The 15778-nt window shown below is 38.6% G+C and overlaps 1 protein-coding gene and 1 long non-coding RNA gene across 2 annotated transcripts; one reads left to right on the forward strand and one right to left on the reverse strand.

Annotated features, from left to right (window-relative positions):
* The first annotated feature begins 1031 nt into the window (after positions 1-1031).
* On the forward strand, positions 1032-15657 carry LOC148425327 (ATP-dependent translocase ABCB1-like). Its single transcript, XM_088410891.1, has 28 exons — positions 1032-1063; positions 3096-3159; positions 3248-3320; positions 3408-3570; positions 3641-3677; positions 3742-3933; positions 4103-4274; positions 4353-4477; positions 5308-5479; positions 5574-5687; positions 5784-5894; positions 6721-6846; positions 7026-7229; positions 7300-7470; positions 8442-8603; positions 8707-8895; positions 8962-9108; positions 9177-9281; positions 10077-10154; positions 10293-10376; positions 11697-11900; positions 11976-12076; positions 12149-12289; positions 12466-12622; positions 12716-12913; positions 13039-13245; positions 13475-13621; positions 13702-15657. Exons 2-28 carry the CDS (start codon positions 3098-3100, stop codon positions 13906-13908), a joined length of 3849 nt encoding a protein of 1282 aa, XP_088267017.1. The 5' UTR covers positions 1032-1063; positions 3096-3097; the 3' UTR covers positions 13909-15657.
* LOC148425328 (uncharacterized) lies at positions 6718-11594 on the reverse strand. Its single transcript, XR_015865103.1, has 5 exons — positions 11476-11594; positions 10286-10359; positions 9028-9194; positions 7006-7070; positions 6718-6844 (listed from the first exon to the last, which is right to left on the reverse strand). It is a non-coding gene; the product is annotated as an uncharacterized LOC148425328 (long non-coding RNA).
* Positions 15658-15778: the final 121 nt, after the last annotated feature.

Genomic DNA, 15778 nt, shown 5'->3' on the forward strand with positions numbered 1-15778 from the left:
GTTATCAGAAAAACAAATGTAGTATAGATATGGAGAAAATCCATTTGAATCTAGAAATTAAGTATTTGTGTTACTACTTCCCAGCAATGAACTTTACTGAAGCATTTTATTAGATCGTTAATGTGAAGGCATGAAAAAAAGTTAGATTTTTAAGTCAAATGTACCGTTACAAGTGCATTTGACGCATTAAGCGGGGTTTTAGATTTCTTGCTAAACAACGACATCCTCAGGCTTTACACGTAATTGCAACATTGATAGACTACTCGCGCCCGGTAGTCGTCATCATATGTGCAGCTGATGTATTATTTTTCCTGTCTATTTCTGCTTCTCTTGTCTGTGTCTGTTCTCAAACCAAGAGCTGCTTTGAGCAGTCCTCGTTTGTCAAATGCCTCTCAGATATGATAGGAATACTGTAAATAAGCTACACTCGAGGAAGGGGTGTAGTCCAAACTCCGACAGGGAAACTTACACTCTTTGAACGGTGGTCAGAGATGCGAAGTAAAAAAAGGACCACAAATTCTTACAAAAAAAGATGTATCGCTTTTAGCCATTTTGTTTGTTTGTATTCGCCTCGAGCGTTTGGAGGGCAAAACTTGGTCAATCGAGTGGGGTATTTCTGTCTTCCCACCCTCCATGAACGCATCATTTCAGTCAACAACATAGGTTCGGACCAGAGCATTACAGTAATAGGTTTTTGTTGTGACCGCTTGTGTGGCAAGACTCTGGTTGAACATCAAGGCATTGTCCGAGTGCTTATGGAATGGAAAATATTCATTTTTAAGATGTTAAATTCCTTAATGTACATTTAATTTGACATGTTTTGCCTATTTTTTATGTAACAGAACTTTTGGGGATGTTGGGGGATTTTAGTAATTCAGTTGATTTTTTTCAATTAATGAAACGAGGTGGCAAATGTGCATGACTGGAACTGGACCAAACGCGTCATATTATAAAGTGTAGGACCGCCCCTAAAACCAGAGTTTTCCCAAATTTGGCCAGTGGGGGGCGTATCATTGCGAATGGCAGCTGGATCAAGTTGGAGCAGAGCTGAGGAGTGCAGCAGGTATGGCAAAAATGTTTGCTTTTGGTCATTCAAATACGTTAATGCGACATAACATTTGCGAAGGCCATGGAATGATGCAGTATGTTCTCACGTGTTGCACAAAAACATTTGCCGAACGTGAATTTTGCTCGCCAATTCTTTCGGATTTACGTTTAAGAGAACTTTAAATGAACCAACAAGTCGAAGGCAGCTCTTTACTTTTTCTAGGCTTCCGGCTAAACAGTTAAAAAAATTAAAAAAAAAACACACTTTTTTTTTTCCTGGACTGTTTGTAAACATTGTTGTTTGTTTTGACTAAATGTAGGCGGAGTGCCAAGCAGGAAGACATCGAAGGAAGGGTTTTGTGTTCGACCAGGAAGTATTTCAACTCCGTTAGCTTAGTAGGTCATTCGACGTGCAACTATACTACGGATTTTGACGAGTTCATTAATATGTTACTACCCCTGAACAAAATTAGCCTCTCTGCCTCTCGGGTTCACTCACTGCTCATATCCTACATTAGAAAGATAAAACTCCGAATTATAATCTGAATCACGCATAAGACAATGAATGCATCATTTCATTTATCGTAATGAGACAGGCAGCCGGTGGAGCTTATTGAGCGGAATCAAGGAGGCAGCTTTCTACATAAATTCCTTCATCTGGAAATAAAGCGAGAACAATTCCGCCAGAGTCGTACTTACTAGGAAGAATTGCAATAAACCAATAGAAAATAACACATACACGATTATTTCGACTGCAACAGTCTGTATACAAAATGTCAACATGCATGCACAACCATTTGTTCTGCACTTACACAATAACGCAAATAAGTAAATAGGTAACGGAGATCATGTGCTTACACAATCAGGAGCAGATTTTATTTTTGACGTATTTATTTTTAATTACTTGGGCTATTGCGCAATTATCGTCCTTTGAATCAAAAGAGAATTGAGTAACGTCGTTACGCACAGGTATAGCCTTATTTCAGGTTATTTGAGTTTAAGCAACCCCCGTTCCCGATCACCTATAAAACAACTAAATATGAGACTCCGCGCTGTTTTTGTTTTTGTGTTTAGTTTCATGTGTAATTTTCTATTTGGACTATATAATTTAAATTCTATAGCTCAAGTTAATGCGTTTTTTCTAGCTTTAATTTGCGTTAACTTTCTGTTTACACTGAGTATGTTTCTGCGTGACCAATATTACATCAGAGTATGTTTCTGCGTGACCAATTTTACATCATGTGCAGCAGCACTTTGTATGCAGGAATGGCTTCTTTAAAGTGCGATATTAAAAAAGTTTAATTGCGTTATGATGGGAGTCGATACTAGCATTATCTGCTTTCTTGAAGCAGTTTACAAAAAAATGAAAATTGCCATAAATTACATTTTTGGGTGAAAATGCTATATTCAAGTAAATATGAGTTCGCTTAAAATTTATGTCATTTTGGGGGAGTGGATGTGTGTCAAAAGTACAGTATTAGCAGTACTCAGTATTGGTATCAGTGACTACTCAAGAGTTGAGTATTCTTGCTGGTATTGTTTTTTTAAAAAAAAAGTGGCATCAAACATCCCTAATCCATCTATATATAGTCATTAAAAGTCCTCATTCAAACACCTCGGAATGCATTATTTAACATCCTTGTTCTATTTATGTTTTTATTATGTTAGGATTAGATGGGTGACGAGCTAAACCGCCGTGTCACTGTGACCTTCTTTGCACTGCAACTTCATATCTTTTTGCACCCTGGCACACATCATCCACTGTACAGTAGTTGGAACCAGTTAAAACTGTAAAGTCACACATAATCAGTGAGCGACCAAGGCAGAATAAGAGTAGAAACCATTTTGTGAGACGTGAGACTTTCTTCTGGCTTTCAGCAGAATTAAGTCTCCATAGATTCGTGTAAGTCTTTCTGGTATATACTGTAGTAAATACTTGGATTGATATCATGCAGTCTACTGGTAATTACTATTAGCATTGTGAGAATTAAAGATAAAAGAACTGTCCGAAGAAAACCTTTATGTTTTCAAACCCCTTTTTTTGACAGCCATGAGCGAAACGGATGAGTTGCAAAAGGACAATCCCAATCAGAAGACAGATATTTATCCTAGGTAATACGATGGAGCTCTTGAAGCAACCAATTCATTTGTAAATTGTAAATCTTTTAAGAATTTAATATTGAATATTATTTTCTCCCAGTGACAGCAGAAAACCAGGAAGCAAAAAGAAGAAAGAAGAAGGGAAAATCATCACAGTTGGCCCTATTGAACTGGTATGCTAGCTTTTTTTTTTTTTTCCAACAATTGCAGTCTTGTGTAAGACTAATAATGACCATTTGTGTTTGGTGACATGAGCACAGTTCCGGTTTGCGGATGGCGTAGACATTCTCTTGATCGTCTTTGGGACGGTGATGTCGGTGGGCCATGGACTGGTGTTCCCCCTTATGTGTGTTGTGTTTGGGCATATGGCGGACAGATTTATACAGTCCTCAGCAATGTCTAAAAACAATACCCGCTATCTCAGTGAGTCTTTTGACTAATAGTAACCTGACTTAACGATGAGGAATATCACACTTTTTGTCTCTATTTTTAGTTTCCGCCAACAGCACTTTACAGGATGACATGGCCGGGTAAGACCAAGAAGTAAATTTACACTCAGTGGGACCGATTTAATTATTTATTTTGTCTTTCCAGCTTTTGTATTTACTTCGCCATCACAGGGGTGTTGGTGCTAGTGGCCGCCTACATGCAGATTGCTTTTTTTACACTGGCTGCGGTACGACAGGTCAAACGCATCCGAGAGCGTTTTTTCCACAGTATCATGCGGCAGGACATCGGCTGGTTTGACGTCAACGAGACGGGCACGCTCAACACTCGCCTTGTTGAGTGAGTAATGCAAATGACATCATCATCATTTTAAATGGCCCACCAAATGCTGATTTGATTTCAAGTTTCTGGCTAAAATACCAGACTTGCAAGTTGTCTTCAAAAAGTCACTTCAACAAGGTGGCGGATACTGCAATGACTTTACTATCATTTTTCTTGTTCGTGGCAGTGACATCTATAAGATCCAAGAGGGGATTGGAGACAAAATGGGGATGTTGATCCAGTCGCTTTCCACCTTCATCGCATCTTTGGTTGTTGGCTTAAGCATCGGATGGAAGCTCGCTCTGGTCGTCCTGTCCGCCTGCCCCTTGCTAGGCCTTTCAGCTGCCATTTTCAGTAAGGTAAACTTGCTCTTTATCCACCTTTTTATCATCTTTAAAACAAGCTTCTGAAGCTAAAGCCGACGTATCTCTTCTTAGGTGGTGACGTCATTCACAGCAAAAGAACAAGCTGCTTATGCCAAAGCAGGTGCGGTGGCAGAGGAGGTGCTTTCTGCAATTAGGACTGTGTTTGCCTTCAGTGGTCAGCAAAAAGAGATCCAAAGGTTGGCGCAAGATGTTGTAACCCACAAAGGGCGTTTGGGGCTGATTAACACTACCGTACTTCTCAATTGTAAATGACAGTATTGCACATACAAGGCTCAAAATAAGCAGTTTTGCATCGCCGTTTCTTGTGTAAATTTTGCACCTCATAGACTCGTTAAACTGAGATTTCAAGTGCGGTGCCAATTGGTTTTTACAGCAACAATTCTTTTGTGTTCAAGAGTTCCAGGTTTTGTTCAGGTTACACTGAAGCTATAAGGAACAATTGCCACGGTTCAGGCCACTGTCGAACAACAAAGATGAAGAGAAGGCGTAGTTATGTCAAGTTTCAATGTGTAAATATGTCAAGATAATGCACTACACAGACCAACTTCAAAATAAACACACCAAATACATGGACCGCAATGCAATAGCCGTATTGAGCTTTTATTTTGAAGTTTTTCTTGAGAGCGCTGGCTGTGTTCCAATTAGTTTGACACAACCAAGTTTCTGTTAGCTGCTGATGTGAGGAAGCGACATATGGTGCATTGAAATGCAATTGGTCATTTCAAACTCATGCATTAATATCGCCAATAATAATAATTATAATAGTTGTAAATAATATCATATTTTTGTTAAATAAAAGCCTGAAATAAATGCTCCATAAAATTTGAAAACTGCTCCTCAAACGAAGTGAATGATTCACAAAACTACTCTTTCTACAGTATGGAATGCCGCTACCACGGATATAGCTCCATATAACTCTGTGTACACACAGGCGTGTGTAAACCATTTCTAACCAGTCTTAAACTAGCAAAGATAATTCTTTTTTTTTTTTTGTTTTGCCAAACAGATATCATAAAAACCTGGAGCAAGCCAAGAATATGGGAATAAAGAAGGCCATAAGTTCAAACACTGCCATGGGTTTCACCTTCATGATGATCTTCCTGTCTTACGCTTTGGCCTTCTGGTATGGGAGTACGCTGGTTCGGAGTCAGGAGTACACTACTGGAACTGTACTGACGGTGAGCAGGCGTTGAGGGAAATGTGAATTTCATAACAATACGGTGGCCCTCAAATATATTTTAATGCTAACGGTTTGTTTCTTTGTGTATGAAGGTTTTGTTTGCTTTGATTTTTGGAGCAATTGCATTGGGGCAGACCTCACCAAATATCCAGTCTTTTTCCAGTGCCCGAGGAGCTGCACACCAAGTGTACAGTATCATTGACAACGTAAGGAGAGCTATATTTTCTCTTTTCTGCCCTTGCCCTTTCGGCTACATTTTGAACCGCAACTTAACCAAAGAACAAACATTTTCTACTCAACAGAAACCGACTATTGATAGTTACTCAGAAAGTGGCTTCAAACCTGACTCAATCAATGGAAACATAGAGTTCAAGAACATCCACTTTAACTACCCTTCAAGGCCAGAAGTCAAAGTAAGCTTGTCACGTTGTAACTGATTAATTTCCGCCATCTTGTGGCATCTTGGTGCCAAGGAGCTGCGTTGAAGTCAATTGAAATAGTCATTTCGACAAAAGTAGTGCTTTGCTGCCACCTTGGTGCCAAGGAACTATGTTGAAATAAGTTTAGGAGGTTGGTTGAGACAAACGTAGTGCTTTGCCACAAATTGTAAAACTTTTAGAGTGATGGTGTATGTATGCATATTTTTGCCGAGGAACACAAAATTCCTGAAAAGTGTCGTTGTTTCCGCCTGTTCATTCTCTCCCCATAAAAACAAGCCACTACATACAGCTCTAGTCAAAAGTAACAAACTGTGACTTTAGGTTGTGTGTAAAATTGTCACATCTAGGCCAACTTCCTTGCTATGCATACCTACTCATTGCTTGTAAAAATTAAGATTTGCTTTCTTTTAAATAACAGGTCTTTAGAATAACCTCAGACAAATTTCATGATATTTAAGGATACAAGGTTTTAGTATGGATTGGTGTGTATTAAACAAACACCTCGCAGTAATTGCATCATACAATACGTACTCTTGAGTCGTAAAAAAAAAATTCCAATACCAAACCAGGCCATCCCAGGAATAGTACAAATCTGCATATAATTGAAACCTATGGAAATGCATTTGGAGGAAACAAGTACTAATTTATTATTTTATTTTATTATATTATCGGTTTAAATTGAATCAGGCAAATACTGTGTTTTTAAAAATCTGCATCATCATCATCATAAACATCATCTAACAGATAAGACATACTACAGTACATATCCTAACTTTGCACAATTGTTATGATTTGGCAGGTATTAAACAACCTGTCCCTGATTGTGAAGAGTGGACAGACCATGGCCTTAGTGGGAAGCAGCGGCTGCGGGAAAAGCACTACTATCCAGCTCTTGCAGAGGTTCTACGATCCTCAGCAGGGATCTGTATGGGCATATTTGTTAAAAAAAAAATGTTTTTCCCCCCATTCGCATCGAATATGAACAAACCTTTTAGAGAAATGATAGATTGCTAATCAACCGTTATGTTACAATAAAAGACACCAATTAAAGATAAACCCTCATAATAACATTTTCAAATCATACCTTTTTATTCCCACGTAAAGGTATCCATTGACGATCAAGACATTCGGTCACTCAATATCCGCCACCTGCGAAAGATGATTGGAGTAGTAAGTCAGGAGCCCATCCTGTTTGCTACCACCATCGCTGAGAACATCCGATACGGCCGAAGTGACGTGACGCAGCAGGAGATCCAGCAAGCCGCCAAGGAGGCCAACGCTTACGACTTCATCATGAACCTTCCTGATGTATGACTCCATTCAGTGACTCACAAACTTCTTTTCACAAGCCAGTAATGAGATTGTCGTTGTTGAGCAGAAGTTTGAGACGCTGGTTGGCGACAGAGGGACTCAGATGAGTGGAGGACAAAAGCAAAGAATCGCAATTGCTCGGGCGCTAGTCCGGAACCCTAAAATCCTTCTGCTGGACGAAGCCACGTCTGCCCTTGATGCCGAGAGTGAGACTGTGGTGCAGGCGGCACTCGACAAGGTACAAACGTTCTTTCCGATCAGTTCAGTAATGCTACGACGTATCTGTCGATACTTGTCCTTAATTTAAGGTATTAACTCAAGGCTTTCTTGGTGCAGTCTCATAATCACAGACTAAGAAATTACAAATTAGAAGAAGAGGAGGTTGCCTTTTTTTGAGAGAGAGAGAGGTGTATATCAAAAGTAGACCAGTCAAATATAATCAATGAATCGACAACTATTTTAATAATTGAGTAATGGAGCCATTGTTTAACTTAAAATGGTCCAAATCCTCCAATTTCATCTTCTTAACATTTAGTTAGTCTAATTGCTGTAATCCATTGTAAAAGTTGTTTGATATGACCCTTTGTGTGTAATCAAAATAAGAGATTAGATTTTTATTTTGGGAAAACAATGACCGAAACACTCACTGAAAGTTGGTGAATGTGACATGAATCCCGCTTGTGTATATTTTACATCGCTAAACTCAAATTAAATAACAATAGTTGGGGAAAAAAAATCCAGTTATTCAATAAATCTCAAAATGTTTTCATTAATTTTTGAATAATCATAAAATAACACTAAAATTGACCAAATGCTCAGAATTTCAGAATGCTTAACAGGAAATACTCTCATATTTCCTTTGTCATCTTTGAAGGCATTCGTTAGCATTGAATAATACATCAGCAAACGTCTATTTTTACTTTGAAAAAACAATCATCGTTTTTGCCATTTTGACATCTAACAGACAAAACCTATTTCTATTTTTTGTACACTTTCTTTAATGTCAATGAAAAAAATTAATAAACTCATTTGCTGTCAGTGAATGCTTGAGCATTCCCGGCCAAACCTGTTAAAATACATCTTTGACGTTTATCGCCGTCACTGGTATTGATTGAGTTAATAAAGGGATGAAAACTCTTTTAATTGTAATAATTGTTAGTTGCAACCCTACTCCTGGTATTTTTATTGGAGGTTTTATCATTTGTGCAGGTCAGACTGGGTCGCACCACCATAATTGTGGCCCATCGCCTCTCAACAATCAGAAACGCCGATATCATCGCCGGCCTCCAAAATGGAGAGGTTGTCGAATTGGGCACTCATAGTCAATTAATGGAAAAACAGGGTGTCTATCATACCCTGGTCACCATGCAGGTAACGCTGGCGTAAAAAGCACAACATTTGGGAGACCTGCTTTTAATATCAGAAAGAAGAATTCAATAACCTGCGTTGTGCTTTCCCCATCTCAATCTTGTAGACCTTTGAGAAAGCCACAGTTGATGAGCGGATGAGTATTGAGCTGAATGAAAAGAGCCCACGAATTGAAATGGTCGATGACTCGTCTCTGAAAAAGAGGAAATCCACTAGAGGTTTTTCCTCTGCTGGTTTAGAGGGAAACAAAGACGAGAAAGAAGCATTGATGGATCCCCAAAGCAAAACAGAGGAGGTGAGATTGGCCTATTTGATTTCGGGCTAAAGACACGTTTGAGCATTTCTCTCTTACTTCCTGCAGGATGAAGATGTTCCCTCCGTGTCCTTACTCCAAATTATGCGTTTCAACCTTCCAGAGTGGCCTTACGTTTTGATGGGGGTCATTTTTGCTGCCATCAATGGATTGTTACATCCTCTGTTTGCAGTCATCCTCTCAAAGTTCATTGCTGTAGGTTTTCAATTTGGGTCCAAGCGGGACTACTGGAAGCAAAATTCTCAATCGGCGTTCTTTTTCAGGTGATGGCCGAGGTTGATCTGGAGATGATCAGAAAAGAGACAGAATTTCTTTGCTGCATGTTTGCAACGATTGGGATTGTTATTTTTTTCACCATGTTTCTTCAGGTATGCATAGCCACATTCATACAATTCTACTTTTGTTTTATTTATCATTAGCTCCTAGTGAATGGCTCTGAAACCTAGTTGTTGCCTTTATTACCTTAATACTGTACTTCTCGATTCTATTTTGCCAAGGAAAGAGAAAACCTTTCATGAATTCCAAAAGTTAGTTTAACGTCATCTTTTCTATTTGTGGCTCATCAAAATAAAGGCATACAATGTTTTGCAAAAGGGTCTGTAACACAATTTAGCAAGAGGTTGTTTATGTTCCAGTTGATTTACTCTTATTTTGAAAAGAAAAATGTACTGTTCCTGTATATATATATATATATATATATATATATATATATATATATATATATATATATATATATATATATAATATATATATATATATATATATAATTTATTTATTTATTTTTATTTATTTTTAATCCCCAGCAGGTTAGGAACCCCCGCCTTATATATATATATATATATATATATATATATATATATATATATATATATATATATATAAAATTTATTTATTTATTTTTATTTATTTTTAATCCCCAGCAGGTTAGGAACCCCTGCCTTAATGTGTCCAGATATGGTTCTCTGTCCAGAAAGCACATGTCAGATGGTGTTATAGTATCGCAGAATTTTTACGAGCTCAAATACAGGAGTGTTGTATCGGCAGGGATATTTGTTGATTTTGGTACTGACGCTGGTATTGGAGCGTCCCTCGTTGATTGAAGCGTCGCTATGGATGCAGAAAGACGGTGTCCGTCACAAGTATTCCTTTGTCACTTTTTACAGGGCTACTGTTTTGGAAAATCCGGTGAGATCCTGACATTGAAACTGAGACTTGCAGCTTTCAGGGCTTTGATGAGGCAGGTCAGTTAAGAAACAGATTCTCAGGAGATGCTCGTTTTACTTTGCAATTTACTGAATGTGGCATTTCTCTGTCAGGACAATATTTCTTAGTTTGAAAAGGAATTAGCTTGTTTAATATGAGAAAGAATTACCTTCTAGGACCTCGGCTGGTTTGATGACCACAAAAACAGTGTCGGAACGCTCTCAACAAGGCTGGCTTCAGATGCTGCGCAAGTACAAGGGGTAAGGATTTATTAGTTTTCCGCCCAGGTTTGCTCCTTTAATGCACAGGGTTACACTCTGAAAAATACATAAATACTCTATGAATAGCTTTTGTTAGTAATATTTTTTTCCTTTGTCTTTGTTCGGTATTATGCTGTGTTTTTTCAGTGTGCAATATCATCATTTGTTTCTACGCATATTTGTTTAGCAGTAAAATATTTCCCCTCACAGTTCATAATGATCTCAGACAGCCATTAACATTTTCTCAGATTTCTCTCGTGAAAAAATACACTCCCACAGTTCAAACCTAGGTAGGCTTCAAAAAGGTACTTTTATGGAATTAGGAAATTATAATAAATGGCTATTCCTGAATTTTCATATCTATTTGCTTGATTCAGGCTGACATTATCATTTTCGTGGGGGGAAAAAAAAGGAGATTTTACTCAAGATTTTTGGGGCCAATCACAATTGCCCAAATAACCAATCAGTGATTTCATCACTAGAGTGGGTAATGTGTCTATTTAAATAACTTGTTATTCACAGTTTATAAACTGGGATGCTGTTTATTATCAATATTTAGAAAAAAAACACGATTTAACAATTTTTGCCATGCCCAATAGTGACACATGCACAGGTATGAACATCAATGACCTCTAGAAGACATTGAAGAACTAGCCAGACATAATGTGATGTCAATCCAGGAAAACAAAAACAACTTCAGACAGAAATAATGGTTGCAACAACTTACTGAATTAACATTACTTATCTACTATATTGTAATAAAATGACTTTACAGCACCATGTATTTACAGAAAACCTATGTGAAGAAAAGAACAGTTATATAACTTTCATATAACTCAAATGAACGGTAATGCAAGTGCAAAATAAAAGCTTTCAGGATGCCCTGCAAAGCATTAATACAATGTATAAATAGGGGAACCGATTAATGACATCATTGATTGCTCAGCAATGAGATTACAGTTGATCAGCAGTCTTGTATAAAATGGTGAGTATCCTCCAAACACAATCAAGCTGATCAGATAAATAACACGCTAACTAGAAATAATACATAGTATTTTAGTGATCAATCCATGAGGTTATATACAAAAGAAATTATTACTTGACTTTGCTGCACTGTTCCTTCGACTGTGCCTCCTTGTCCTGGCGCGCAGGAGACATCACATAGAGGAGCTTGCTTTGACAATGGCCTTCAGTCTCTTAGCCAATCAGAATGGAGAACAAAAAAAAAGCTCATTCTCCCATGAAAATAGGGGGGAAAATGCAAGAAGGTTGTAGTGTACACAAAATTCTACTTTCACAAAACATTTCACCTCTGCTCAGGTTACGGGACTCCGTCTGGCCACACTGGTGCAGAACATTGCCAACTTGGGCACTGGCGTGATTCTCGCCTTTGTGTACGGCTGGGAGCTGACCCTGCTCGTACTGGTCTTGGTGCCTATCTTGGCAGTGGCTGGAACAGTGGAGATGGAGCTACTGGCTGGCCAAGCTGCCAAGGACAAAAAAGAATTGGAGAAAGCCGGACAGGTGGGCATTTGCCATATGACCTACTTTTACGCACTTTCTGCAAAAATGCAAGGCATTTTCATGGCATGTCATCAGATTGTTACAGAAGCCATCGAGAATATCCGTACCGTTGCATCTCTGACCAGGGAGCAAAAGTTTGAGTCTTCATTTCAGAATAGTCTACAAGTTCCATACAGGTATGCGAGGGCCTTCATTATCTGTCCATAAATAGTTGAAATGCCTCTCATTGTGCGATATTCTCTTTGTAGAAACGCCCAGAAAAAGGCCCATGTGCAGGGTTTTGCCTTTTCTTTCTCCCAAGCCATGATCTATTTCACTTATGCCTTATGTTTCTGGTTTGGAGCTTGGCTTGTTCAGCAAGGACGAATGGATGTGGAAGGAGTATTTCTGTGAGTCACATTTCCTCTTGATTTATTCACTGCCAGCCCAGTAAAAACATCAATCTATAGCCGTCAATGGATTAGTAAAAATTCCAATTGAGAAATACATGGAAACAACTTTACATTGTCATGACTTATTCTTTGCTAAGTCAGTTGTATGTAAATTGTTTTTTTTTCTCTCTCAGAGTGATTATGGCAATTCTGTATGGTTCTATGGCAGTTGGAGAAGCTAATTCCTTCACTCCAAACTATGCAAACGCCAAAATATCAGCTGCTCACATCATGATGCTTCTGAACACACAACCTGCTATTGATAATCTCTCACAAGAAGGACAATCATTGGTAAGCACCAACAGGTCACCAAACAGTGCTCCAAAGATGTTGATAAGTAACTTCAGATGAAGTACATGTCTGGTTGTTTCCTTCAAAACCTAGGGCCAATTTGATGGTAATGTCCGCTTTGAGGATGTTACGTTTACCTACCCGTCACGCCCCAACGTACCCGTCCTTCGAGGGCTGAATCTCAAAGTGAGCAAGGGAGAGACTTTGGCCCTGGTAGGAAGCAGTGGCTGTGGAAAAAGCACCACTATTCAACTTCTGGAGAGGTTCTACGACACCACGCAAGGGGACGTGGTGAGACAATGTCTTGCTTTGTTTTGGATTGCAGAAGCATCTATGAGTTGGAAACCTTTTAAAATTGTGTCATTAATTTTATCTTTAAGTTTCACGTACATGTGCTTTTGTTATTGGTCTTTCAGGTGATTGATTCTAAGAGTGTAAAGGAGTTGAACATCCAGTGGCTGCGATCTCAAATAGGCATTGTGTCCCAGGAGCCCGTGCTGTTTGACTGCAGCCTGGCCGAAAACATCGCCTACGGGGACAACAGTCGCACTGTAACTATGGAGGAGATTAAAGCAGCTGCTGAGGCCGCCAACATTCACAGCTTCATAGAAAAATTGCCAAAGGTAAAAACGTCCATCGAAACCCGCGCTGTCATATTGTCCTCATTTAACCATTCAGACAGTTCTAATAGATTTTGCCTTTGGTTTTAATGATGAAGCAAAAAACATATCACATAGTTTTCAGAAAATACAAGCAAGTATTTTTCTCAAGCCAAAGCCTTGAAAACATAGAAGACCATTTTTGTCCAATTTTAATGTCTTATGGACTGACTGACTTTGTTTCCTGGAGCAGAAGTATGACACTCAGGCAGGCGACAAGGGGACCCAACTGTCAGGTGGTCAAAAGCAGCGAATAGCCATAGCCCGAGCCATCCTCCGTAACCCCAAACTCTTGCTTCTGGATGAGGCCACGTCTGCGCTTGACACTGAGAGCGAAAAGGTGTGTGATTACTCCATATTTGGCTGTCTGGTCTGGTGTGAATCCATTTGGATTTTTAGCGTATACTGTGTTTGATCCAGGTGGTGCAAGAGGCATTGGACAAAGCCCGACAGGGCAGGACATGTATCGTCGTAGCCCACCGTTTGTCCACCATCCAAAACGCAGACCGCATCGCTGTCTTTCAGGGTGGCGTGGTGGTGGAACAAGGGACACACCAGCAGCTGCTAGCCAAAAAGGGTGTCTACCACATGCTGGTCACCACTCAAATGGGCCATGAGAGTGAATGAATAGACAGAGTTGTAAAATGTTGATTTTTTTTTTTTTTTATATATATTTATAGGTCTCAGGTTTCAATTAATGTTGACTGTTTGTTTGAATGCATGCCACCATTTGTGTGTCTATTAGATACACACAGTTGCAGGTAGATAAATCAAGCTCAGTGAGTCTAATTGCATAGATTAGTGTTTCCCAACTTTTATCAAGCCAAGGCATACAGTATTTTTTACATGAGAACAATGGGATTTACTTCCCCAAATCTGGGCCATTGTCTTTGGCAGCCATCTTAATTTTTGTCTTAGTTCTAGTCCTCCCGAATAGACGAAACTCTTCTATTTTAGTTAAAGGGGAAATCAACCTCGAAAGTTTCTTTAAAATAATACTTTCCATGCACTTGCACGAGTCTAAACACAACATATTGTTTAATAGTGCATTTGTGGAACGTGAATTAAGCATCAAAATCCACCATTCTTACTTCTCAAGGGCGGCCACTTTCAGGTGCCACCCAGCGACACCCCCACCATAACTGTGTTTTCATTTTACTCGAGATACCATGAAATGTACCCAAATTGCAGTGAAAGGTCGACTTGTACTCTTGAAATTAGGTAAATGTACAGAAAGGTTTTGAGTCAACGTTCCCTTTAAGTTTTAATCATTTCTATGTGAGTTTTATTTCAGTATTAGATGAGAAAAAAAAATGTCTAGTTTTAGGAGTAATGATATTACTTTTTAAACAAAAAACATTATTGCTTTTTCTTTCCCATTCAACAAGAAATTTAAACAAAACACTACAATGTTAAGTGAATAGGCTTAACTATCAAACAAGCCGACAAAAACACTTTCGGATCTTTCTTGTGAAATGACCCAGTTTTTAAAGATTTTTTTTCGTCGGTAACTACCAACAGGTCTAAAATCTGGTTCCATGTTTAAGACAATTACACTCAAACATGAGTCAATATACTGTAACAAAGCAAATGGATTTCAAAACAAAACAAAACACTGCACTAAATGGATAATAATTCCAGACCAATTAACGTGAAATTATTCCTTTGATGCACCTCATATGGCCCATGGCACACTGGCTGGGAATCACCGATCTAGATAACAGTGACAAAAGTTCCTTTGTTGCCCATGTTTTATGGGACATTTTCTCAGGTACCACCTATTTTGGAAACTAAATCAGGGAGACAGATTTCATCTGAAGATAACCAGTGAAAGTGACTGACACATAAACACTTAACACCAAGAAATATTTAGTGTAATAGGCATAACTGAAATGTGATGAATTTTGACTGACTTACTGACAGACTGAAGAGAAGCAAGGGATACAATAGTCGCATATTGCAGCATGCTAGCCAAAGATGAGGCATAGCATTGTATTATCCGCAGAATCACATATTTAAATACACATATTTTATCGTGTTATTCATTATTATTCTTGAATGTCCTGACATCTCTGGTCAGCCACACTGCTGCCAACAGATCCTACCTCACATTAATTGTGAATCAACTTGCATTGCATGTGTTATATTTGCATATATATTATATATATATCTGTGTGTGTGTGCGTGTGTGTGTGTACGTTGGTACAAATCAGATTAAATAATGGATGTAAATATTTCATTTGGAAACCGGTCCTTCTGCTTTGTTTCTCAATTATGTGTGCCTGCAATTTACAGAGAATAGTAATACGTGAATGAATTTGTTTTTCTGAATGTTAAATGTTAAAATGGGAAATAAATGTGAATTTGTTTTCAAAATGGTAATGTGACAATTATTCCGCCCCCATTTTTGGGCAGTAGCAATTTTGTAGCACTTGGTCTTTGGAAGTAGAACTCAGGTAAGGGGGGGTAAGTGTCTTCTAAATGTAACAGACCACAA

Source organism: Hippichthys cyanospilos, chromosome 3 (assembly GCF_059441005.1).
Source record: "Hippichthys cyanospilos isolate Australia breed blue-spotted pipefish chromosome 3, RoL_Hcya_1.0, whole genome shotgun sequence".
Classification (NCBI taxonomy): domain Eukaryota; kingdom Metazoa; phylum Chordata; class Actinopteri; order Syngnathiformes; family Syngnathidae; genus Hippichthys; species Hippichthys cyanospilos.